At 43.7% G+C, this 24,803-nt stretch overlaps 1 protein-coding gene across 1 annotated transcript in view; it reads right to left on the minus strand.

Moving 5' to 3' along the window:
* Positions 1-671: 671 nt before the first annotated feature.
* The window catches only part of SLC15A2 (solute carrier family 15 (oligopeptide transporter), member 2), a 38,278-nt gene continuing 14,146 nt past the window's right edge, over positions 672-24,803 (minus strand). The window contains exons 7-22 of the mRNA XM_009887275.1: positions 24,038-24,115; positions 21,368-21,450; positions 20,048-20,134; positions 19,626-19,715; positions 19,224-19,268; positions 17,659-17,691; positions 16,533-16,621; positions 14,465-14,546; positions 12,411-12,536; positions 11,441-11,605; positions 8,727-8,773; positions 6,941-7,051; positions 5,441-5,537; positions 2,837-2,983; positions 1,728-1,832; positions 672-848 (exon numbers count right to left, since the gene is read on the minus strand). Coding sequence (XP_009885577.1) covers positions 672-848; positions 1,728-1,832; positions 2,837-2,983; positions 5,441-5,537; positions 6,941-7,051; positions 8,727-8,773; positions 11,441-11,605; positions 12,411-12,536; positions 14,465-14,546; positions 16,533-16,621; positions 17,659-17,691; positions 19,224-19,268; positions 19,626-19,715; positions 20,048-20,134; positions 21,368-21,450; positions 24,038-24,115 — 1,562 coding nt within the window. The remainder of the gene's footprint in view (positions 849-1,727; positions 1,833-2,836; positions 2,984-5,440; positions 5,538-6,940; positions 7,052-8,726; positions 8,774-11,440; positions 11,606-12,410; positions 12,537-14,464; positions 14,547-16,532; positions 16,622-17,658; positions 17,692-19,223; positions 19,269-19,625; positions 19,716-20,047; positions 20,135-21,367; positions 21,451-24,037; positions 24,116-24,803) is intronic.

Raw genomic sequence — 24,803 nt, forward strand, 5'->3', positions numbered from 1 at the left:
TAGGAAAAAAATGTTATCAGAGAGATGGTAGCATGCATATCTTCTTCAGTAGTGTTTTGGGAATATTTTAGCCTGCAGAATTTAATTCTCTGTTATTACTTCTGAGCCTGGAAGCAAAAGTGATAAATCAGGACCATTCATAACATGCAATAATGGGGTGAAATACTTATAAGGAGTGTTACATGTCGAAATCCTTTGGGAATGTGTTTAACACTTCCAGTCCTTGATGACAGCATTAAAAATTCTTCTGTCAGTAACATCTGTTCTTCCCTAATTCCTATACTGGATTTTCATTCTTTCCTCCCAACATCTCCAAATTTTGCTGTCATATGGCATTCCTTCCACCCTTCCTCCCTGCTGCTCTAAATATATGTTTAAAACAAAATCATAGGAAAGCGTTCCGTGGTTAAAAAGATGGGCAGGTTTTAAATTACACTGTATTTACGTATAAGGGCTTTTAATACCAGAGGAGCTTTCCCAGGGAGTTTTGCTCTCATTTCAGGACCCCCATTGTTTTTATAGAGGGCTATTTGGTCCCATTTAGAGGTGGCTACATTTTGAGTAATAAAGACTGCAATGCTATAAAATAAAATAACATTGTCCCAACCCTTCTTTTACCCTCCCATCTACTGAGTTAAAAAAAATAAAATAAAATCCCAACCCATGATGTGTTAGAGCTTTGTTTTCTGAGTAACAAGACTAATCATGTTTCCACTGCTTGGGGTCTCTCTCTTCTCTTCCTTTTCTTCTAGGTCCTCTGGATCCACACTGACATAGAAATATCCCATGATGGAGAAAATAACGCACACAGCAAAGAGGAGAACAGTGAACATGACAAATTCAGCCCACTAGGAAAGAAAAAAGAACAGCAGGTCAGGAGACCCCAGACTCTCAGTCCAGAGTCTTTTTCTGCACTTCCAAGCAATTTTTTAAAGAGTTGGGTGAAAAATACTTTTTAGCTTCCAAGATTGCTCGCAAGATAGAAACTTTTTTATCCTGTTTTCTGGTAAACCCATTTACATGTAATATAATTATGAATATGTAATATACCTTAAAACAAACCATTTAAATTGGACTAGTTTCATTAAATCTTTTTTTCTACAAATATGCCCTGACTGGAACCTATCTGGCTGGGCTTTTTGCCCACAAGATGCCTTTGGGAGAGGCAGTTTCATGTTAGCCAGAAACAAGCCCCAGTTCACACCTTAACTGCCATCATCCCAGAAATGTGATAGCTTTAATTAAACAAGCTCCACACCACAACGTCCCCATGCAAGCCTGACATCTCAGGGGTGCCACAGGCAGCTGGCCCTGAAGGAGTCCCAAGCTGGACACTTGAAGAGGTGGCTTGCCCACTGGGCTAGCTGGATGAAGGCAAACTACTTTTGGTAAGCAACCGCAACACGTGGCTGGCATCATTTCCAGGCTGCAGCCCCAAATACAGCCTGCTTGCCTAGAGCTGAGCTCCACCAATGTCATCACAGTGCAGGCCACAGTATTATTTACTGCCACTGAGAGACTTAGGGAAAGCCATTGATCCAGAGAGCATCACTGTTGAGAGCAAAGCAGAGCCCCGGCTGAGAGGCGGCTCAGTGCAGGCTGCCATAACTCCATTGCAGGAGCCTGGGGCTGTGCAGAGAAGCTGTGCCTCCAGCACACCGACATCCCGAAGCACCAGCCAGTGCCTATTTTAAAGCATTACCTCTGTTTTAAGAGCCAAACCATACCTGGGCCATTGGTGCAGCCTGGGCGACAACGAGCACAAGGGTATTCCCAACGGCCACTGTCAGCAGCCAGCCTGCCTGCAGCACCGACTTCATGCTGGCTGGAGACTGAAAGGAGGAGAAGGGCCTGATCAGTGGGTATCACACCGTGCCCTTCTGCCCTGGTTCACCCTGGTGATGTCCTGTCCAGTGTAGGTATTCCCGGACTTGGCTTAGGAGGAGATGGTAGAATTTCCTCTGTGCAGAGTGGTTAATCTCTGTGGTTAATCTCAACAGCTGCATACAAGGAGCTTTTGAAACATGTGCTCCAGGAGGACACAGGAAGAATGAGGAGATGCTGTTGTTGCAGAGCTGGATCCTGATCATCCCCGACCTGACATCATCTGAAACTGTGAGATCAGGAAGCCCAGGAAGCCATACAACAAGCCCTGCAGCTTGGAGTCTGGCGCCGTGTGGCTGGACACCTTTGGAAAAGAGACTGGATCCTGAGTCCCACCGTATTAATCGCCCTCATTAATAAACAACTTCACTTTACTCCAAGGATAAATTTGAGTAGCCTCAGCTTTTTGGTCTTGTTATGTCTCAGTCCTCTCTTCTCATAAACCTTCTCCCCAGACCAATATACCACAATCATCCCTTGCACACTTGTTACCCCTTGCTCCCTGGTTACAGACTCAGGTAGGCTTAGACCCCTTCAATCTCTCAGCTCAAAGCAGGTTCCAAGACCACATGCCACTCTGTAGTCCTTGAGATACCTTTGCCTTTTTATCACTGGAAAATATGAACCATAAAATATTTCACTGGGAGAAAAACCTGATATTACAGTATTCAGAGCTTTCACATTAAAATACACTTCTGTCCAGTACTGTCCCACGTTCTCAGCTTTACCAGAAAAGGAGTTTCCTGAGTAAAATTGAGAACAGGTATCTTCAGAGGGTGAATTAATTTAGCTTGAGGGGAGCCAGCAAGTGGTGTCATAATCCCACTTTTAGCTGAAGCACAGATAACATTGTCAGTAAGCATCATGCCAAAGGACGTATTACAAATCAATGGCAGATGCAGGAATAAATCCTGAAGTCTAATTGTAAACCCCGTATCTTTAAGTGGAGTACCTGAGAATAGGAGAAGGCCAGACCTGTAATGGAGAACATCACCTCCCCAGCAGATATTAGTAAGTATTGTGGTAACTGCCAAGCCATATGGACATTGTTTGCTTTGATGTCCTCTGACTTCCATGTCTTAACAGCACCTCCAGAAACCTAACAGGAAAATAAAGGTACAATGGTTAGCTGCTCAAAGATCAGATCCTTCTTAGCCTGGACTCCAACAGCAAATTTACCAAATTGAAGTTTTAAGTGAAGCTGGAAGCAAAGCTCTGCCCTGCAAGCAAAACTCTGGGTCTGACCCCAGTCCTTTCCAAGCCTGTGGGGAACAGGCTGATATTTTCTGCACAGGGCAGAGGTGACAGGATGGAAGCATCCCAGCTCATTCATGTGCTACAAGAGTTGTATGAGTTATTGCAAACAAACAAGTTGCCTTCTGTAGTGGGACTGGGAAAAGTCTGTGTGGTACTCATGCAGAGCCTGTGACCTGCTGCTGTCCCCAAGGCCAGAAGAGGACGAGAGGATAAATGCTCATAGCATCTGTGTGGCCACTGCTCCCATTTCATCAGCACTGTACAACTCCCCTACGATAACAGTGACACCTAAAAAAATCCAGTTCAGGAATACCAAGAGTAGCAGAGACTGCCTCGTATCAGATGTATTCAGATAGTTATGGTAGTTGTATTCCTAATTCTTTTTGTTTGCTTTCCCAGGTGTAATTAATACTGCCTCTGCTGCACAGAGGCTCAGAGGCAGAGAGAAATTTGACTAGTAGCCAGGAAAACACTAGGCTGAAATTACTTCAGGCAGAAAACCCTGTGTTTAAAAGGAGTACTTGGGAAAATACAAGGGATGTTTACGAGATGTACTTAATCAGCACGCAGGGAGGCAAATCAAGAGACTGTATTTTAGTAGGCTAAAAAGGGCGAGCGGAGAGCTGCGCATTGCTCTTTAGCCCATAAAGAAATGTCACAAGCACCGTACTATAACTGCACACTGAGGAAGGATGGGTAGAAGGCAGCATCCCCATGATTTAAGTATCACAGTTCAGCCACATTAGCAGACAAATATATTGCATTCTTAGTTCTTCTATATAGCACTTCTGGCAGAGGAGCAGGGCTCAGTACAAATCACTCCAATAATTAAAAATTATCTTGGCCTGGAGCAAACTAACTCTCTAGAGAAAGAGGAAACCACATGGGGAGAGACGGAAAAAGAGGATCAAAAAGATTAAAGGACTAGAACAGGGTCCAGAAGGGCTGAGGCACAGAGCCACCCCTAAGCAGCCATGGCTACAGCAAGGACTTTTATAGATGGGACCACAAACTGGAATCGTTGCCCTCAGTGACATGGGACACATCTACCTCAACTGGCCCAGATTCAGTTGCACTACTAGAGGCTCTGGGGCAATATCTTTACTGTAATATTCTTCATGCAGCTTCCCTACTCGGTTTCTCATTGGAGGAAAGAGGTTTGCAGCTATGGAGAAAGGATTTGACCAGTGTCACTTCAAATACATACGTGTTTTATGTACATAAATCTCTGCATTCACAGATGGCAGCATCTGCCTGTTCCCTCCAGGACTGTATGTCCCACTCCAGCTACCGGAGTTAAAAAAAATGCCAGGTGCTTTGCAGCTATATTTTTCCCCCTATGTATTTGGACTCTGCAGACATGAACAGCTCTTATTAATTGCTCAACAGGGAGATGTTACTGCCAGGGAGTAGCTGACAGCACTTTGCTCTGCTCATCACAACACAGTAGTCAAAGTCCCAGAGGGCAGCTTAGCAGTGTGTCCTGTCAGACCTGGTTTGTCTGCGTGCCTGTGCAGTGGAAAGGTTAAAACAGGAACCAAGCTGATCACGTTCATCTCCGTGGCTCCTGCCAGCTGGACCAGGGTTGGAGCAGCATGCCTAAGAGGCTGGCAGGCAGGGAAAGGAATCCACCTCCTCAGCAGTGCTAATGCCCCATCAGGGCTAGGTTGTTTGGAAAACCATGCCTTGACTTTACACTAGACTCCAAATGAGCTGTACAGAGAGTGAGAGGAAGAAAAGCAGATGCACAATCTCACCAACCTCCTCCCTCAACACTGTCCCTCTTCCCCCCATGCACAATCCACAGGTCTTGGAAGATCAGCCTTTAGATCAGTAAGTTAAATGTGAGGATACGGCAGACTGTTTCTGCAGAGTTTTTCAGGTGTGAGGTACCACCAGGTACAGTATTTTAAAGACCACAAGCAAAGTCAGCTCTTGGCAGACTGTAATAGCTCTTTGCAGTGCGCTGGGACAATGTTAACTGAACAAGGATGGCATGAGACCAGCACAAACCACAGATGACATGATTTTCCATGGAGGATTTCATGGAAAAGATCTTACTTCTTGTTTAAGCCATGAGATCTGACAAGGCTAGAGTGTAAGGTGGAATGAGTACCCACCCACCTCACTTTTGTAGGTGCCAAAACTTTTTACTGGCCCTTATATAATGGACTGCTTTCAGATGGCTAGTGCCCAGGTCCCACTGGGTAGAGAAAGCAAGTGAGTCACAAACATAAGAATAAAAGCACTGCCAGAGACCAGAACAGAAGGAGCTTGTTACTGTCACAGGGACACTTACGTTAGTTATCACAACGGTGTATGACGCGCCGAAGTCGAGCAGCCCTAGCTCCAAGGTGAATTCTCCCATTTCAGTTATGCATTTTCCATTATTATATCTAGATACAATGATGAAGTACAGTATTTCCCAGTTAGTCCCACAGACAAAAAGCACGGAGCAGAGCTATCAAACATGCCCCTGCAATGGAGTAGGGAGGATGTATGATGTAAAGCTGATGTTTATCTACGACAATCACTAGAGTATTTGCCATCTTTTCTTTCCAGAAACACTTAGGCACTGACTGGAGTTCACCTAATGACCTGGGCTGTTGTTAACATTTTTAAATGGTTTCTGCTTCTTCCTAGCACTGTTTTTTTCCCCCCTCAGGTTTATTTTCCTTCCAAACTTTTCTCCACCCCTCCAGGAACTGTGGGCCAGACAAGTTAGCCAAGCTCAAGCAGCCTTCAGGAAATCAGAGATATGCACCCACAAGCCACTCTGTTTCCTTTCAATAGAGCAAATTAGCCTTCATATTTGTTTTTCTGATTTTGGATGTGTGAGATGGCACAGAGGCTCAGCAGCATTGCCACAATGCCTGCTGCATCCTACTAAATTGCAGCAATAAATATTTTGGATGGAGCTGATGCAGAGAAAAGCCTTGAAGCTTGTTTTGAAACATTGCAAATGCCAGAAATACCCTACAAGAGCCAACTCCAGTGCTGCCAAACCAAGGCCATATGGAGCCCCTGTCTAACAAGCCCAGCCTGCAAAGCCATGGAATGTTAGTTGATGTTACCAGCCCACATACCAATGCTTTGTAGCATGGAATATGAACTGGCCTTTCCCTGAGAGCACCCTAACACTAACAGCTTGGGCCTGAGAGAATATCAAAATAGAGCAGGCACCAAATGGCAGAGGCGACTTCACCATGTCCTGCTTCACTCTGCTGACAGACACGCAGGAACGGCCAGTCTCTTCCCTTCAGGCCCCTACATAACGTGAATACAAGCTCAAAGAAAGTTAAGTGCTGTATCTGGACTTCAAAAGGCTTTTTGGGTTTCCAAAATTCCGCTGACCTGACTCTGAGAAAACTCAGATTATGGCCTGAATTAGGATGTCATTTTACTCATGTGATGGGAATAAAGTTTCCAAGCTTTGTCCCCACTGATTTTATCTTACCAAAGCAGTAACAGCCATGGGAAGGGAGCTATCCCAGACACTGTTTGGAGGCTGAATCTATTCAACTGTATAATACACACAGAGATACTGATTTGCTGGCCTTTGGCTTGGATACTTTGCAGACTAAATGCACGGTGCTTCTGTACACACATGAGTGGCCCGGAGCACCTGCTCTGCGCAGAGCAAATAATTCTGCTTTTTTACAAACATCACAAACATCTGCTCCCACAACCAAATGCCAAGACAACAGTAACGAAGGTTTTGCTATTCACCCAAGAAAAGCCCCATTGTATCCAAGGAAAGGCCTCAGAAAGGACTTTCAGCACAGCAAGGGAAACTTACTTGTCCCTCTCTAGCAGTGAGTACTCAGAAGCACTGTAGTTTTTCTGAACAGCAATGAACCGTGTGCTGTCAATGGTGAGGTTGACATCTTGGCTCAAACCATTAATGAATCTGCAAAGAAAGTGTATTTCATTGGGTTGTCAGACAGGGCAGGAGAAGCATAATATCAGACACTTTAGAAGTGTGCTCCCTCTCCCAAAGCATTCTGTAACTCCATAAGGTTATGACAGACTCTCCTGCAAGCTACCAAAATACCTGCCTTTGCAATACCTACATTGCCCAGTTTTTCAATATAAGATTAGTTTTGCCTGCTGTGTAATTTTACCCTCTTACTTTCTCTACGGTAAAAAGTGACCCTCACTTTTTGTGGGTTAAGACTTCCAGGCAATCTCTTCTCAGAAATTTTCAAAGATTGTTCCATGGCTGTTCAAGAGGACAGACTCCCAGCCCACACCAGGAAATTATAAAGTTGGGTGTCCTGATGAGTTTGTACACCATGCTTGTATACTTTCCAAGGAGTATCTACCAGTGGGGAGAGAGTTTTCTAGCAAATAAAGATATTTCCATCAAAACCAAAACTTTCATGGGAATGTTCAGGTTTGGCTATTTTTCATCCAGTGTTTATATGCTTTGTCATACACAAAAGACAGTTTCCTTTTGATAACTCAAAAATTGTTAGCAAAACTGAACTCTTTTCGTTTGGTCTGACTATGTTTTAAAATATTTTGGTTTTAAGTTCTTAAAATGGGGGTGAAATTCCTGAAGATAGTCAAGTGCTTAACAAAAGTAACTTTTTAGTGGAAAAATAGTGAAACCTCTTCACAGATTTTTGAAGGGAAAGTTTTGGGATTCTGTCAAAAACGTTCACAGGTAAATACAAAACATTAATACCTGACTGCAGGTATTAATCAAGTCTCCAAGGCGGTGTTTAGTCAGTAGAAGCCTTCACAAACCCAGGCCTATGAAGAGATACTGCTCTCCTGTTACTGTCAACACAGGCTTTCAGATAAGGGAGTTGGTCATTGTTTTATACTATCTAAAGTTTGGGTTTTTTTTTTTTTGTTTGGCTGGTTTGGGTTGATTTTTTTTAAAAAATTGCAGCTTGCCCAAATCCTCCAGAAAGTCCAGCTGGAATTTTTTTTTTTTTTTTTTTTGCAAATCTGCTTCTTCTGCATCTCAGGAGCCTCGCATAGGTCTGGTGATGTGGTGCTGGAGGCAACTGTGATGTCAGTGAGATGGCATTTTGGTGCAGACCAGCACAGGACTGTTCATGGACTAGCTCAAATTTGGAAAGAAGCCTAGCTGCTTAAGCAGAGCCCAATGCCCAGCTGAATTGTTTACGAGGATGTAGAATTATTGCTGCATCAAATTTAGTAGGCATTTGTGCATAAGGTTGGGTGACATAAATGAACGTCACAGGTTGGACAGTTCGCAGAGGATAAATGGCAACAGCTCCTTTCCAGATTGCTGCTTTCATTTCTTTCCCAAAGAGGTGGGGCATAATGAGATGAATTTACCACTCTTCCAAGGGGGGAGATCTTTTATGTTGCCATCTCAGCCCAGACTATCCTAGGCAGTAAGCAGCAATAAAGCTCAGCTCCGCATGACAAGTGTGGGAGGTGACATGCTGTCAAGCCTCCACAGCTGACACCCGAGTCTTGCATGAGAAGCGTGGACTAGATTCCAACCTCAGAACATCTGGGTTATGTTACATACAGTTTGCATTAGACAAAAGCAGTTTCCCTCACCCCACCACCTTCAAATCCTCAAAAAAAGCCATTCCTACCTAACAGCTGCCAAACCATTTTCTGGCTTTGCTTCCAAGTCTGTAATCTAAAGAGGGGAAGAAAAAAAAAAATCAAACGCATTTATTAATGCTTCCTTATAAATAATGTGTAGCAGAAAATACTAGTGTCTGTGGAGTTACACATATGTTGCAAAACCCATGGAAATCAAGTGGACTCTCACATAAGCTTTACATCAGGCCACAGAAGTGAAGTCCTGGTACAATGAAGCCAATGGCAAAATTTCAGCTCCACGAAGGGCTTAAGATGAGATCATACCTTATTTTTCCTCACCTCCTGCGTAACAAAGGCTACAGAGTTTCAGCCAGTCACCCTTCTACTGAGGCATGTAACACCCTCCAAAAAAGTATTTGTCTTGGTCTGAAGATAGCAAGACAGCATTATCCACATTAGCCTCTTTCAATGATTAATCGCAATTAAACACAAGTGTCTTACTCCTACAAAACCTGCAACTGCCTAACTTTCACATCTTCGTTCTTGGCATACTCATAGACTTCACAGAAACCTAAAGCCAAGAGGAACTGCTAGGTTACTATTCTAATCATCATGTATCACTCATATTTTCCCTGACCGTCAATACTCAAGAGATTAAACTGTTGAATGGTGCAGGCAGTGAGCAGGAGAGAGTAAGATATACTGAGGGTGTTTGTGCACACAGCCTCTGCAGACACATCCCTGAAATGCTGACCTGGTTGGGCACCCTGGGGAGTGAGAGCGCCTCTCCTGGAGATCACAGCTAGAGCTTCAGCTTAATAGTTAACATCATCTATATTTCTTTGAGGAGAGCCTATTTGGTGTACAGTGCTGAAAAAAAAGACAGCAAAGATACAGCCTTGCCCTGAAGATGGTATGTCGCACAAAAAGAATCCAGAGCAAGGTTCTTGGCTAGTAGAAATCTACAGTTCTGCCATGTCCACTTAAGCTGGCAGGGCAATTTCAATTTGTGCTGCCCACAGATGGAACTCAGGCAAGCCAAAAGGGACTGGATCTACCTTCAGAAACTGGCTTTCTCCACACGATCTTCCTGATGTTAAACCCTGAGCTTCTGAGACCAAGGATTCAGAACTTCAGTATACCTATGAAATGTCTATTGTACTTCAGTGTGGTATGCTGATCCACAAATAATGTATGCCCTAACTAATAAATTGCTACAGTGAATAATAAATGTCAGAGCAATAAATAATAAACAACAACATAAATTTTTTCCATGGGAGACACATGGGGATCAACACTCTAGTTCGTTGCAGACAGGCCAGTCAAATTATGGCTTACTTTCATCGATGATCCCCAGAGCTCTCAAATTCATTTCCTGCCCACTCAACAGCCCACATAGGACAAGAAACCAATTTCATATTGGTTCCTTCGAGGAAAACACCCCCACCTGAGTGAGGGGCCAAACCCAGCAGTGAGGGAGGTTGGCGTGGGCCATGGATACTCTGGGGCAAGCCCTGCAACACAGCAGTGATGCTGGCATTGCCTTCCTTGTGTTGCAATGCTGGAAAAGTGAGCATCATTCACCACACTGTCTTCCACACCTCCCTTATCTACAGCTGAGAATGACAGGTCAATAGCATCACGCAACAGCACTGCTGTTCCCCAGCGCATGGGAGTCTGCCCATGCCAGGGTGGGTGTTAATTTAAGCACAGGCTAGACAGCTAGGGCAGCACAGAGATGTACTGAAGCTCAGAGATTGCTTTGCTCCACCCTGTCACAGACTTTCTCTTTTTAAGGACTGTGAAAATCACTGTACGAGTATCCATTTCTTAAGGTAGCAGCACATAGTCATCAGGGTCACAGGGAAACTTAATGACATTGTGTGATAACAAGACCCTGGCTCTAAACCATAAAGAAGAAAAAAACCCACGATGTTAGGAAAAAATAAATTCTTAAAACTCCTCATTTTTAAAGACAGTTATGTGATTCCTACTATATAATATTGAATGCTTAGTATGGCAACCCTGCAAGGTAGGAGGCTGAGGAACTGCAAAGAGAATTGATATTTTAGCATGAGGACAGATTCTGATGGCATTTACACACATAGATACACACCTGCCACAATGTGTAATAACACCATACATTTCAAGCAAGCTTCTTGGGATACAGCTGCATGTAAAAGATATCAGAATCCAGCCCTATACATCCCGTATGCCTCTCTCTGATTGTTGCGGCAATACACAAAAGTCCAAACGCAGCCGGTTCTGCTGCAGAGCCTGAAATGAGCTTAATCATTTATTCTGTTCAGCAAAACAAATGGGTCTTCTGTGCATTTTCACTAAACACACGCAATAACTAAACGCGGAATCATTCCTCCGATGCTTTTATTCCATGCCCAGCCCTAGAGCCCCCTTAATATCTTTGCTTTATAGAACCATCTTTGGGGGAAAATCTCTGGCTCTGTGTTTCCTCAGCTTTCTCAGGCTCTGCTGCCTAGCAGGCATGACTCTGCTCTCCCACTGCAGCATTCACTGGATTAAAGTGTGCCCAGAAACTCTCAGATGCCATAACGCCTCTATTAATCAACCAGCAGAAAAGCATACAGATCCAGTGCCGCTAGCTAAGAAGTCAGGTTTAGAGCATCTGAGAGCAATCAGACAGACACTGCAACTGAGCAAATGAATTAATGAGCCTATTACTCCATTGTATCATCACAGCCATTGAATTAATACTGTATTTACACTTCACTTCCACACTCACTAAGCGGCTTGATAGGCTTCCTTCTGCCTCAAAAACAATTAAGCTGTATACTGATTTTTCCTTCACGGTGTAGTTAAAAGCAAGAGGCAATCCTTGATGTTGCAGGGTGAAGTGAAGGTTCTGTTGCTCTCCATTCAATATTAATTTTGAGTACTCAGCTGGGTTCTGTGGGGAAAAAAAAAACAACTTCGTTACACTTTCTTCAGACAAGAAGGGACCTGGCTCTTCCCACCAAGTGCAACCCTATCCTCTCTTCAAGGGAGCATGTAAAGAGAGGTTAACAGAGTTATCTTCTACAGCAAAGGACCTGTGTTGACCTATAGGCTTCGGGCTGGTCAAGCCAGAGCTTGGAGGACCTTCCCTTACCGGATGCAAACCGAAAGCCAGGGCACACCTTCTGCCTATACAGCTACTCGTCCCCCTTGCCCTGCTCTGCCCTGATGGGAACCACATCTAAAACATGGCAGAGAGCTGGTGGCCAATGAACTGCTGGGCCAAGTCCCAAACTAGCCTGACCTGTAAAGTAATCTGTAAGCTGAAGTAGGAAATAACCCAATGCCCATGTCCAGTTAACTGTCTTCCCATTTCTTTCCTCCTTTGCAGCTGAATACTTTTCAGATGCCATCCAGATCCCAGTAGCAATGCCTGGTCTGAGCACTGAGAGATGTGAGCTGAATGTCTCTACCTGCTCATCTCAGGACAATTATCCTTTATTCTAGTCCTAATTACAGGTGAATATAGTTAGCTGTTCCCTCCTTTGCCATGGAAATTTGTCTCCAAACTTTCCATTTCTGTCTCATCAACAAAGATAATATGCCCCATTTTTAAAGGTATTCCCATGCACTTCTAAGGCGGTGGAGGACAACAAGCTCTAGCATCTGTGAGCTTTATTAGAATATACCTGAAAAAAAGCCCACCCTTTCTTCAATGGGACACAAGTCAGGCCTTCCAGCCCCACATATATGCTTACCTGAAAAGCCTCCACAGGCTGCTGAAATAGGTCCCGGTCTTGGATTGTCACTTGAACGGGGTTCTTTGCCAAATTGAGGACTCGAATTAAACTCTCTTCTGGGACAAGTCGAGGCATATCGGTTTCCTAATTAAAGTAAAAGGCTTTAAGTACCATCTGTATGCTTTATTAGCACTTTAATATCTCTTCATTTTTAGCCATATTAGTCTTCCTCTCTATAATGACACTTTTCCATCCCTACCTCATCAGAAGTTGCACCAAGAGAAAACTGAACATAAATCTTATTTAGGGAGGTTTCCTCATAGTAGCTCAACAGCCAACCTATCGTTCCTCCCAAAACCTGCTCTTCACACCACTAAGAGTACAGGCTACGCAACTGCTGGGCAGGTAGGACAAAGTCACTGTTTTTATTATACAGCTCCCTAGTGCCTGGATTTAACCAACCGCCAAATCAGAATGGAAAAAAATTGTGCTTAGCTTTCAAAAGCAATGACCAGAATATTTCCCACTGCATTCTGTGACTGGGAAAAGAATTACGCCAAAAGCTAAGCAGTTTTGAAAATCCCAGTCCAGCTCCATGTCTGTAATCACTGCTTTTGTATCACTTGACACCGTGCTATCTAACAGCCAACTGTATACATCTTATTCCCTGTTTTCTGGTATCTCTTTCTGTCAGGAATCATTTCCCAGAAAGAGTACTTCAACCAACATCAGTCTTGTACTACGTGCAAATCTAAAATGAATTTTTTAAAAACTTCTCTTTTCTCGCTGTATTTTCAAGTTGCTGCCAGCAATACTTCAGAGCTATTAATTTTTTTTCTATCTCATCCTATAATTTGGGTATTGCAGACAGGGTAGTTTGAACCTAACTTGATGGGGAGACAACACTGTCAGAGAAGATAGGGTGACACTGATTTCCCTGTACCCATATGCTGCTCCAGACCCACAGGCCTGTTAATGGTTTCCAGTAAATCCCATTACTATGGCTTTTCGCCTGCACTACCCACAGCCAAGCCAAGATGGGCCATCCTGTCCCCCTCTTTGCTAGAGCTTTTAGTGGCCTTCAGGGTAAAGTTTTTATGCACAGGCAGGGGGGAATGTCTAACTCACCTTGCCTCTGCCTGGAGGAGTCACCCACAGCCAGAGCAGACTTTCAGTGCTCGCCCAGAGCTGTTGGTGGTGACAATGAGAGCATTTCTTTGCTCATGTAGAGAGACCAGAAAGAAGACCTGAACCCACAAGGTCTCCAGCAGGAGACTTGTCAGTGGATTCACCTCAGGAACCAGCAGATGTTAATCCAGGGCTGTGTGCCAGTCACTCTAACAGAACATTTTAAGTATACCTGGAAGCTTTAAAAATTAATCCTACAGTAACCTTTGTGAGCCAAAGGTCAGCCAAAGTCTGCACAAGGTTGGTCACGGGCCAGAAACAAATGGTACAAATCTGCAGGGGCTAACATCGAATTTACAAGAGATTTGCTGCCATCCTGTCTGGGGATGCCTGGCAGTCTCTGATGCCTGTGACTACAGAAGTGACTGCTTTCACCTGCCTCACTGGAGAATCTGTTTGGCTTGTAAAAAAAACCATGTCCCCACCCTAAAGGAGGAAAAAAATTAAATTAAAAAACCAAAACCACTACACACACACAAAATCCCCCGCCCTCAAACAGTAAATTATAGGCAAGCTACAGCAAGAAATAGTATAGAGAACAGACTACCTTTTGGGAATTAATCCCTAGCATTAACTAGATGTCTGTCAAGCACTTTGACGATGGAAATCTAGAATATAGACCAATACAGATGACCGGCACAGCACAACTGCAAAGACTAGAAAGAGAGAAAGAGACAGAGAGACACAGAGAGAGAGAAGGAGAGAGGGAAAAGTAGACAACGTAAGAATTATCATTAGCCGCTAGGTCAGTATGCTTAATTGTAAAGAACACATTAAAAATTATGATCAAGGAACACAATAGTTAAAAGGGTTATCTAACACGCATCAATAAAAGGGAAACGGGAAAGAAAGTATTTCTGATTAATCCCTTGTGCTATACTTACATTTATTTTGATTTCTACAATGGCTGCAAGTCCAAACGCCATCCCTGCAAGGATCATACCTGTTGCCATTTTCCTAATAGGTCTATGGAGCAAATGAAAAAGGTGCCATTAAGAAAAAAAGATAATTTAAAATACAGAATACTGTTCCTCAGAGCCAAAGATGTAATGAACTGTCCAACAGGTGGCACTGGGGATGACATGCTGTTTAAATTGCCAATCATTTAACTTAAAACTATTCTATTATTCTGTATGAGGCCAGCACTGAGGCCAATTAAAACTGATATGCCATGAAAAAAAACTCTTTACTTGCAAGTTTCGTATTATCTTGTTCCTAGCTCTTCTAGTGGGAATAGCTCACGGCATTATGTTAACCTGTGGTGTTGGAAGGAGCACTAGAAATGATATATCTTCAAGTCCCTTTTGGGAAAGGCAAAAGAAAAGCAGCATGCTGTTTTGCAGCAGGAAAAAGAAAAATGTATAGTTTGTGTCATCAATGTTTCTGACCATCTGTGGCATCATTCTGGGTTATTTCTCATGCCAATACATTTACATTTCTAGAGAATAAATAGCTTGCTTCTGAACTTGGAGCAAAACTAGTACAACTCTACCAAAGTTACATGAGACAATCTGATATAAGGCAGAATAAAACAGGTCCAGAACAACAGGTCCAAACTGAGTATTGAGTTGTTGAGATTTGAAGCAAATCTGGTTCTAGATTCAGTGTTCGCCACTCTTTGTAATGGTCTGGATTCACATTCCAGATTGACTGGGCTGTGGGAAATCGAGATTAGGAACCCAAATTCTGTCTCTCCTTTATATGCCCTGAGATAAGAAAATATTTACTGCTCGCATCTTGTAATAAAAAAAAAATAAAATTGTTTTGATTTTCAATGCTGCATTGGGATTTCGTAGCACAAACTTTTGCAGCCACATAGGCTAACTCCCTGCAGGCTACAGTGTTTCCACAGCCACTGCTACAGCTAAACTGGATCCCACATGCAAGGGACAGAAACAGCATGGCGTTCAGTCCTGATCGGTGCATGAGTTTGTGCTGCTGGGTGAACTAGTCTGCAAACTGATCATCAGGCAGGAAGCTTTCTGTCAAGTTGGGGCTCAGTCCAGGGCACACAGTCACACTGAGGCAGCATGGAGAAGCACAGCTTCTGATGTGTGTCCTCCAAAAGGCACCATCGCAGGCTGGCCAATGTCTTTGTTATGTCTTTAGGTGCAAGTAATTCAGCATGACGAGAGAGGATCAGCAGGTGAAGGGGTAGGCTTCTAAGGCTCCTTCCATCCCCATTTTGTGTGGTTTTGCTTATTCAGCATTGTAGTTTGGATTAGGAACATACTTTTAAGCCAATCATCTCCTACTCATCGCCCCTTCCCACACTGTGATTCACATTGAGAAGTGGTGCTGGAGCACGGAAACTGGGTTCCTTTCAGCTGAAACTGCACTGGCAGAAGCACTCCATGAGTGCACATAACAAACTCCCGCTGCTAAAGGGCATCGGTCCACAGAGGCAAACTACAGATACTGTAAAGTAAAATCCCCCAAGATGCATAAAGTGGGTCTCAGAACCAACCTGGAGGTCTGTTCCTATTACTCGTCACTTCTTGCTAACATACACTTGGAATAAAACGCTTGGGCCATATGGAAACTCCCTTATGTACTCATTGGTTCCGATTCTAGTGTGGAATCTGCTTTCACAACACCATGTGTAACCCACGTGAGACAGTGAATTTGGTCCCACAGGGACCTTTCCGGGAGAGAATTATTTAGGGCTGATATAGGAGATAAGGTGAAGAACATGTTGATCAAATTCAAAGAGGGACTGTTCATATCTGCTTTCAGGGAAAATCTGTACGAGCAGAATCCAACATCACTGAATTTTCCCCTCTGGAATTTCCAGAGCCGGTGGAAGAGGGTGATGCTGCCTATTGGGGCTGAAGGAAGCAAGTACTGGGAAGGGTGAATGGAAATTTGTGTTTCTTCTCCTTAAAAGCTATTCTGCACACTTGCTGCAAAAGAATAAGAACTGAGGCATCCGCATTGTCCCCAAGTACTTACGTGAAATTAAATTTGCACATGTTTATCAGGGGGTAGAGCCAAAGGTCGAAAATTGGGATGAAGACAAGAATAAGAAGTGGATTTAAGAACTGCAATACAAAAGAATGGGAGTTTAGTGACTAGAAAGCAACTTTCAGTAATTAAACTCATAAAGCACTGTCCTCCAGAAATAATTCCATTACAGAAAGGACATGAACAAACACTTAAAAACCTCCTTTTAAAATATAATCATAGTATGCACTCCAACAGCTTCTGCTATTTAGTTTTCACAGGCATGAATAGTTTTGTTCATATCCTCCCCTCCAAGAGGTAAGCAAGCATCACTGGCCCAATTTCACTGAAGAAAGAACTGAAACATTATGTTTTTAAAAAATAAAAAACCCACTGACAACAGAAGCAGGTGACCTTCAGTGCTGTGGTAGAACCTTACAACAAATCAGTAATAATGGAATCATCTTGGGACTTCAGCAAAATCCCAGAGGAACAGGCACTATTCTGTGAGACTGTCAACTTCTCACACTTCCACAGAGTTTGGTAATCCCCCAGGAGCTACATTTCTCCTGGGAGGGCCAGAGCTTGTCTGCCAGCTAGCAGTGGCAGAGCACAAAATTAGAGTGTGATGGAGAACAAGGAGAGAGATACGCTGTTTCAGTTTTGAAGGAAGATTTCAGGGAACAGAACAGCTTTGAATTTCTCCAGAGCAGTTCAGCATAAGAACTGTAATCAACTGTGACAACAAGTCACCGTCTTGGAGCCTTCACATTTTCATCTGCCCTGCAGGAAGGGAGGAAAGAAACATATTTCAGGTACAATGCTTATCCGAGAGCAGGGGCATGTTAAAAGGAGACACAGCTTGTATCCTCCACATTGCCAGCCACTAGCTCAAGAACAATAGTTCCTGAATATTTTGTAGGATTCAACCTCCATGTTAGGACATCCTTGGGGTCTTCTGAACCCCAAGACTAAGCTTTCAAAACAGCTAGTGAGCAATAAGGCAGAGTTGGACACCACAGCAGTCATCACCATTACCTTCAAAAGGAGCAGGTCCCATGAGAAAAACAAAAATGAGAGAGCAAAAAGAAAATACATTTCTAAGGGTTATTTCCTACCCCACAGTATCTTTTACCTGCATTTGGTCAGGCTGAAGGACATATATTCCCTGAAACAAAAAGATATTCCAAGTGATTCATAAATACCATAATATAATAGCGCATATGGCAAATAAGCAACCAGTCCAGTTTGCCTTAGCAGCAAAAGTGGTTTCTTCAAATGCTTTGTGTTGGCTTTAGCAGCTGATATTGTGCTTTTGACACTCGTCATCTAAGGACACAGTGTTTGATGAGAATCATTTTGCAGAAGGAAGTTACACTCAGACCTTGATACATGACAGCTGGGACATAGCCTATGACAGATACTGAGACCCATCTTTCAGACTGGCTGAGCTATGAACTAGGTGAGTAGGGAGGAATGGGCATGTTAGTGTCCCAGTTGGGATTTGGACTTAGGGCTTCCTCCCTCTTTGCTTCTGTAATGCGAAAAGCCAAAATCCTGCAAGTGAGTGTGCTCTCAAGCTTCAGGACCCTCTGAGCTCTGTTGGCATTTCTCCCAAGCACCCCAAAAGGATAACAAAAGACCATCCCTGAGCCAGCGGGCTGCACAAACACCTCTTTCCTCCCTCCATCTACCCAGGGGTCCAAATGGGCTTTGGTGAACTGTTCGACTGTGGCTTGAGCCAGGAGTCCTCAAGGCTGTAAGAGGTGCCTCACCCTTGCATCACTGTACTCAGCCTCCACAATTGGGCAAGGTTAACGGGGATGGACAGAGGGATCCAAGACCCCAAAAGGGACCGATGAGTTGTCTCCAGGGAGAGGCTGGTATTTGAACTCCAGACAATGCTTTTCATTTGAAATTAAGACTAAGAGAAGAGGGGAAATATTAGGAAGGAAATAATATCTTCCCAAGAACTCATTGTGGGGGTTTGTCTCCTGTCTGCCAGGTTTGTCCTGAGCTGAATCTGGAAAGGCTGCCTGTCTGTGCTGGTTCAAATTTTGGGCTTTAAGTCAATTTTAAACTGGAAAATGGGCATTTACAATCCTAAATTCTGATGTAAGCATCCACAGGTAAGATCTAGATGGCCTGTTAAAACATATATGTCTGGAAACCAACCCTGTACGGTGGCAACTTTAGGCAGATAGCTGATCCACATTTATCTGCCACTGCATCCTGCACCATTTGCCATCTACATCTTTGAAGAACTTTATGGCTACTAACTAATTCATCCTCATCATCATTAATGTATCACAAAGTAAGCCAAAGAAGAAATATACAACTACAATAGCTCTAGTTAAACCTTACAAGGGCTGTGTGAACATTCCCTTATTTTTCTGCCTTCAGTGGGGGTAAGCAGGCTGGAAACCCTACCTGCTCAAGGTCACAGAGCGACCAGTTGCCAGTAGGACAGCACTCCTGACCTTGCAGGCTGCTGATGGCTCCCCAGCCCTTGTTCCTTGCCAAGATGTGCTATGATGAATTGAGCATGGCTGCACAGAGCCTCTCACTTCTAATCACCAAAAGTGCAACTCACCCGGACTCATCAAGCAGATGCTCTTAGTACTGTGAGACTCCGGTTAAAAAGCAAGAGCAGTGATGTTACTATTAGTCTTACCAGCCCTGGTGACATTAAGTACTTACAAAATCAGCATTCATTTTTGTGGCTTGCAAAGTCCACCTGGATCCCTAAGGAGAAAACAGACAGCTGTGAAGCCTTCAAGATGTCCTATGGGACTAGAAAACATGGGGATGGAGAAGATGACTGTGTTGGAGGGCTTATTTCCCATCTATTCCTTCCCTTCCCTGTAACACCTGCCAGTAGGCAGGGCACATTCATCCTTCTCACCCTCCTGTGCCAGACACCCAGCAGGACTGCGAAGGGATGGCCAGCAGTGATGGTGGGTACTGCCTTAGCATGCCCCTGGACAGCTGGTAGGAGCATGGCACTCTGTGTGTCCCCCCCCGGATGCTTTGGTGTTACCCTGGAAAGACAAGGGTGCAAACCTAGGCTGGCAGGCAAGCCTGCAACGCACTGTACTGTACCTGCTGATCAAACAGGGCCCAGAACATTGGCAGCGGTATGAAGAGGAAGAGAACACGTGTCACCATTTTAACCTCCCCAATCAGCTGTTTCTATAAAGGGAACAGGCAAAAAGGTAAGATGGGGGTGAAAAGCCAATAGGTGATACAAGTCACAAAGCACGAGAGCTCCCGTTTCTTTCTGCATGGCGGTTATTCATTGCATTTATTCATTATATTGGACATATTTGCATTTCTCCATTTCAGTGCAGCACCTAAACTGTCCATTAAGGGTCAGGAGAGTACAGATGTGGAAAGGGACAGGACAAATGAGAGCCCCATGCATGTGAGGAGTGGTGTGGCCAGGTCAGTCTTACTGTCTCCCCTGTATGTCTGCCCATCTCTCCCCTTCCCCCTCCAAATTTGCCAGGTAAAGCGTCACTTACTGAGTATTTTTCTGACGCCCAGTCCAGCCAGTGATCTCTCTTTGGAATCTGACGGGAGCGGTTTTTCAACCGGTTTTTAATAGCAAACTAGGGAGAAAAACAGGTGAGTAACTTCCTTGTGGCGTACCTGCCCTTGTCATATTCCCAACTCAAGGCTGTACCCATCCCCAAATGTAAGCAGCGCCAGAAAATTGCGGGGGTTTGCTGGACACTTACAAAATCTCAGATTGGATACTTTATGACCAGTTCTCTGCAGGGAAGTTTCTCTGACACTGGGTGATTAAAGGTATGATGTGGGAATGAACTATTTCACGGGCTTGTCTTTTGGAGACAAAACTGACACAAGCCCCCAAAAATTGTTTCATGCTTGATTAAAACCTGCTACTTGATAAAGCTTTAAACATAATTTCTTCAGTTCTCTTCCAAAAAGCACCTGTTGAATTGACCACTGTGCTGGGAAGAAAATGCCTCATTACCCAAAGCAATGTCAAAACCATAACTCTCACTCCCTTCTTGTTCTGCAGACTTTTATTTGCATATTCCTGGTGCAGCCCATGTCTCATTCACTTCTAGACCAGCTTTCAAGTTGGTTTCTCACTGGAGGAGAAATCAGTGACACTGAATTTGTAACTTGTTTGTTTATGCTGTGTGCTCCAGTCACTGAACACAGCCACTCTGGCAAAAAGAGTGGCAGACCTCACTTAGAAATACTGTCCTTAAGATCTGGCCTGTTTCCCTAAGGTAAATCTGTCACTAGGATTGACCTAGGTAAAAAGAAAACATCTGCTGTTAGCAACAGCTTCCTGAAAAAGAAACATCATCATCTACCTATTAATAAGAGGGTATTTTTTCACATACTATATTCAGCTCACACACCATGAAAAACAATTGATATGGCTATAATGCAGGTGTCTCTTGCATTTACATGAGCATGCTGAATGTGCATAATATGAATGTGTACTGTTACTGTCTGCTGAACTGATAAACTTCAGTAAAATTATTCAACTGAAAAAAATCGAGTCATATATCTGATACCCTGAGTTTCTGAATTTTCCTTTCAGTTCAGTCTCCACCAGCATCTGCCACTGGTGGTTCTACTGCCATCAGCTGAAGAGTTCATGGAGCTAAGGAAAAACAGTTGAAATGTTGAAAGAATAATCTAGGACCTAAATGTGTTTCTTATCCCTTACAGCTCATAAGCAAGATACCCAGGAACAGCATACCGAAGAACTCCAAATGTCACCTCCCCCTTCCCTTTGCACTTTTCTGACCTGCAACCTCAGAGTTGTGCACAAAAAAGAGAGAATGGCACACACTTACGCTGATGCATTTGCACACTTCAAGTAAGATGTTCCCTTGTGGTGGTGTTTTTCTGTACAGTCCACTTCCAGCAATGAACACAACTGAAAAACATTATAATCCAAATGGGAATTCCCATGAATGAGGCTCAATCATGCACTGGCTTCTGGGAAGGATCGCCCACCCCTGTATTCAACAGAAATCCTCTGCCCTTGGGGTTTACAGGATTGTACTTTAAAAAAAAATAAATTTATAGGACTCCTTTAATGCATTCAGATGGAAGAAAATGCAACACCCTGCAAGAGGCAGTGTGATCCCTAGGAAGTCACTGTCATCTTCTCATTATCTGCTCCGGCACAACAGGCACCTCCACATCTGATTCACACTGGGAATCAATGCTTTGAAAATTCCCCCATCTATGCTTTTTGTGGGCTAAACTTAAAATACAATCCACATTGAACTGCTGCACCTGATGTTGGACATCAGCCCTGAGTCACTGCAACCATGTGAGGATTAATCCAGACCTAACGCGGGCTCTGTGTACTTGCATCTCACACACATTTCAATGGAAACTGCCACAAAGGTCACTGCATCACACACTGGTGCTGACAGAAATTACCTCCATTTATGGTTTCCACGAAGGGATATGCAATTTAAGATATTGTTTTGTCTTGGTTTTCTCCCTCAAAGCACAAAGAATATTGGACCAAGGCTTCAAAATCCTGTCAGAGAGGGAGCTTTTTGATTATATATCATTTGTCCTGCTCTTTGAGAGCCTCTGAGCACATTGCAATTCCAAAGACGTTAGCAGGAAGAAGCACAATAAAAGGTGAGCCTGAAATCTATATAACAGACCAACCTCAATGTTTTAAACTAACCCAGTTGTCTGGGCCAGTCCACAGCCAGTGGAGAAAAGCAGGCACCTGTCCTAACACAGGAGGCCTGAGACATTGCAGGGAACTCACCATTTCTCTTTTCTGACTACCATGACCATTTGCATCCAGTTTTGACTTGCAGAACTGTCAGAAAGAACTCTGAAGTCAGTTTAGGTGAGTCGCACTGAAAGACACTTGTCCAAAGTCACCCAGAGTGGGTAGATGCACTACCTAATTTTTAGCATCTCCCTGTGGACGTGTTGGTGCCTCTAAAAGGTGATTCATTAGGTTTGCTGGAATACCTTCTGGCAATGCCATCGACTCCTTTGGGAACTGAGGTTCCTGCATTAGGTTTGGTATTTGGAATCAAATAGTATTGATCTTCCCCCATCTTTCAGAAACTGAAGCAACCCAGAAAATTTTGCTCTGTAAGATTTCCATTCTACCTCTAAATCTATCCTTGCTTTCCATCATCACAGGGAGAGGGCCAGTCAGGGCGGAAAGCGTATTTTCTCTGGTTCTGCATGCTGCTCACATAGTCAAATATATCACTTCCAAGAGCATTTTAGCATGTTACAAAAGAACACAGAGCTGCTTTGCCGGGCAGGCCATGGAATCTGGCAGCCAGACACTAGCTAAAAACACATTTTGATTGATGCCCTCACCAAAACTGCAATATTTACATGTCTGTTTTCCCCTGGGCAGCTACTACCCTGCTAGAAACATTCTTCTCACAATGATGCACAGAGGAGGCTGTGCTGCCTTAAACTGATAGGAAGAGGCCACAGGGGAACAGACAAGCTGCTCAGGCCCGTGACCATGCACTTTTTTGAAAATAATTGCTGTAACATTAGCTGTGGCCTGATGACATTTCTCCAATGTCCTGATTCTTCTCTCTGACGGAAATTTGAAGGCACAGAGCAACATTCACTTTCTCTGGGGGACGAACTTTTCGAATCACGGATGCTGTGGTGAAATCACACCATTGCTTGGTCTCTCAATTAAGCTAACAAGCTGAATGAGAAGTCACCCCATGCTGTGTCAAAACCTCTCAAATGCAGCATAATAAGGGGATTGCTCCCCTCAGCAGCTTGCAACTGTGAAACTAAAGCTAATGGGGTGTCCTCTGCAGTGGCTACCATGGAGTAACAGTATGAACGTGGAAATTGCTGAGTATTTTTAAAGGGTTGAAGAAGAAATCTTGACAAGTACATTAATGGGGCTAAGATTCAAGCTTTAGGAAGTAGGGTGATTGTGGCTGCCTCCTTACACTTGGAGAATAAGGGCTTTTTATTGCAACATAATAATAAGCTGTCACTGTGACTGTGGGAATTACTCCAGCCAAGCAAAGTAACTCCAGCTCAGAATAACGTAACATCTCGTTTATCTCCTTCTGTGATTTTTGTGTGGCACACAGATTCTGAAGCAGAAGTCTGAGCCATTAAAGATGGCCCCAAGCTGCAAAGAGCCTGTGGAAAGGTTAGAAGTCGCACACTAAGCTTCTCTTCTATAAGCTGAGGAACTCGGCGCCTCCCTTCGCTTTATAGACCAAGGCAACTGTATTTTGAAACATTCACCAGACCACCCTCTCGTCAGTATAATGATAAGGGATTGCAGGAAAACCATGGTCTGCTCACCACTAAGTGAACTAGTGATTTTTCTTGCTGTTCTTAACTGTTGAATTGTTGGATGACCTCGAACCCTTGAGCTTCCCATTGCAGTATCCATCCAAAGCAAGTGAATTTGTGCATTTTCTCATCTGTCCATGGACTTAAAAATGGTAACTCCTATTACAAGCATTATTGTTTCCACTCACCAAGTGCCAACACCATCAGTGCTGCTGGGACACCAAAAGCCAGTGCATAACAATCCTCTCCAAAACATTTCACATCCCCTGAAAAAGAAGTCAGAAATAAAAGCACCTAATTACGGTCAGACTTGTGTTACCAGGGCCTTTGATTTGCTTCCCCTAAATCAGTCACTTCCCCTGGCTTTAAATCTTCTTTGTTGGTGCCTGACACTGTGAATTGAATCTCCTTGAAACAGTTGTCCTCCCTTGATGAAGACAATTTGGAAGCAGGGTTAGTGTCTGTCAGCAAAAGCAGCTGATAATGGGATATTGATGAGAATGGTAGAAGGGAGGGGGCAGACAAATAGGTAGAAAGAAGTTGTAGGAACTGTAATTTGGAAAAAAATCACAACATTTAAAATAACCTGAAGCCATTCTGTATTTGCCTAGATCTAAATACCCAGTACTGTGTTTCCACATTATTTGTGACAGCTGCCGGAGTTATTGAGCTAAAAACCTGAATTGGATTTCATAGCTACCTACAGTGGACAAAGTGGAAGCCAATACCTCTACTAAATAAGTGGGAGCACAGGATTAGTTTTAACACCCCAGTTCCCTTTCTCACCACCTTCACACTCTCACTAGAGGCAGCCTGCTCCAAATGTCAGGTCTTGCAATAACCCATCAGGAAGCCAGGTTTGTTACAGCATGGCTTTGATCGATCTGAGCCATGGTTCGCTGAAACCCTGTGCCTCTTGGACCAGGTCAGCTCTCACACCGCATGAATTTAGAA

The sequence above is a fragment of the Charadrius vociferus genome, unplaced genomic scaffold (assembly GCF_000708025.1).
Source record: "Charadrius vociferus isolate BGI_N301 unplaced genomic scaffold, ASM70802v2 scaffold385, whole genome shotgun sequence".
Lineage (NCBI taxonomy): Eukaryota > Metazoa > Chordata > Aves > Charadriiformes > Charadriidae > Charadrius > Charadrius vociferus.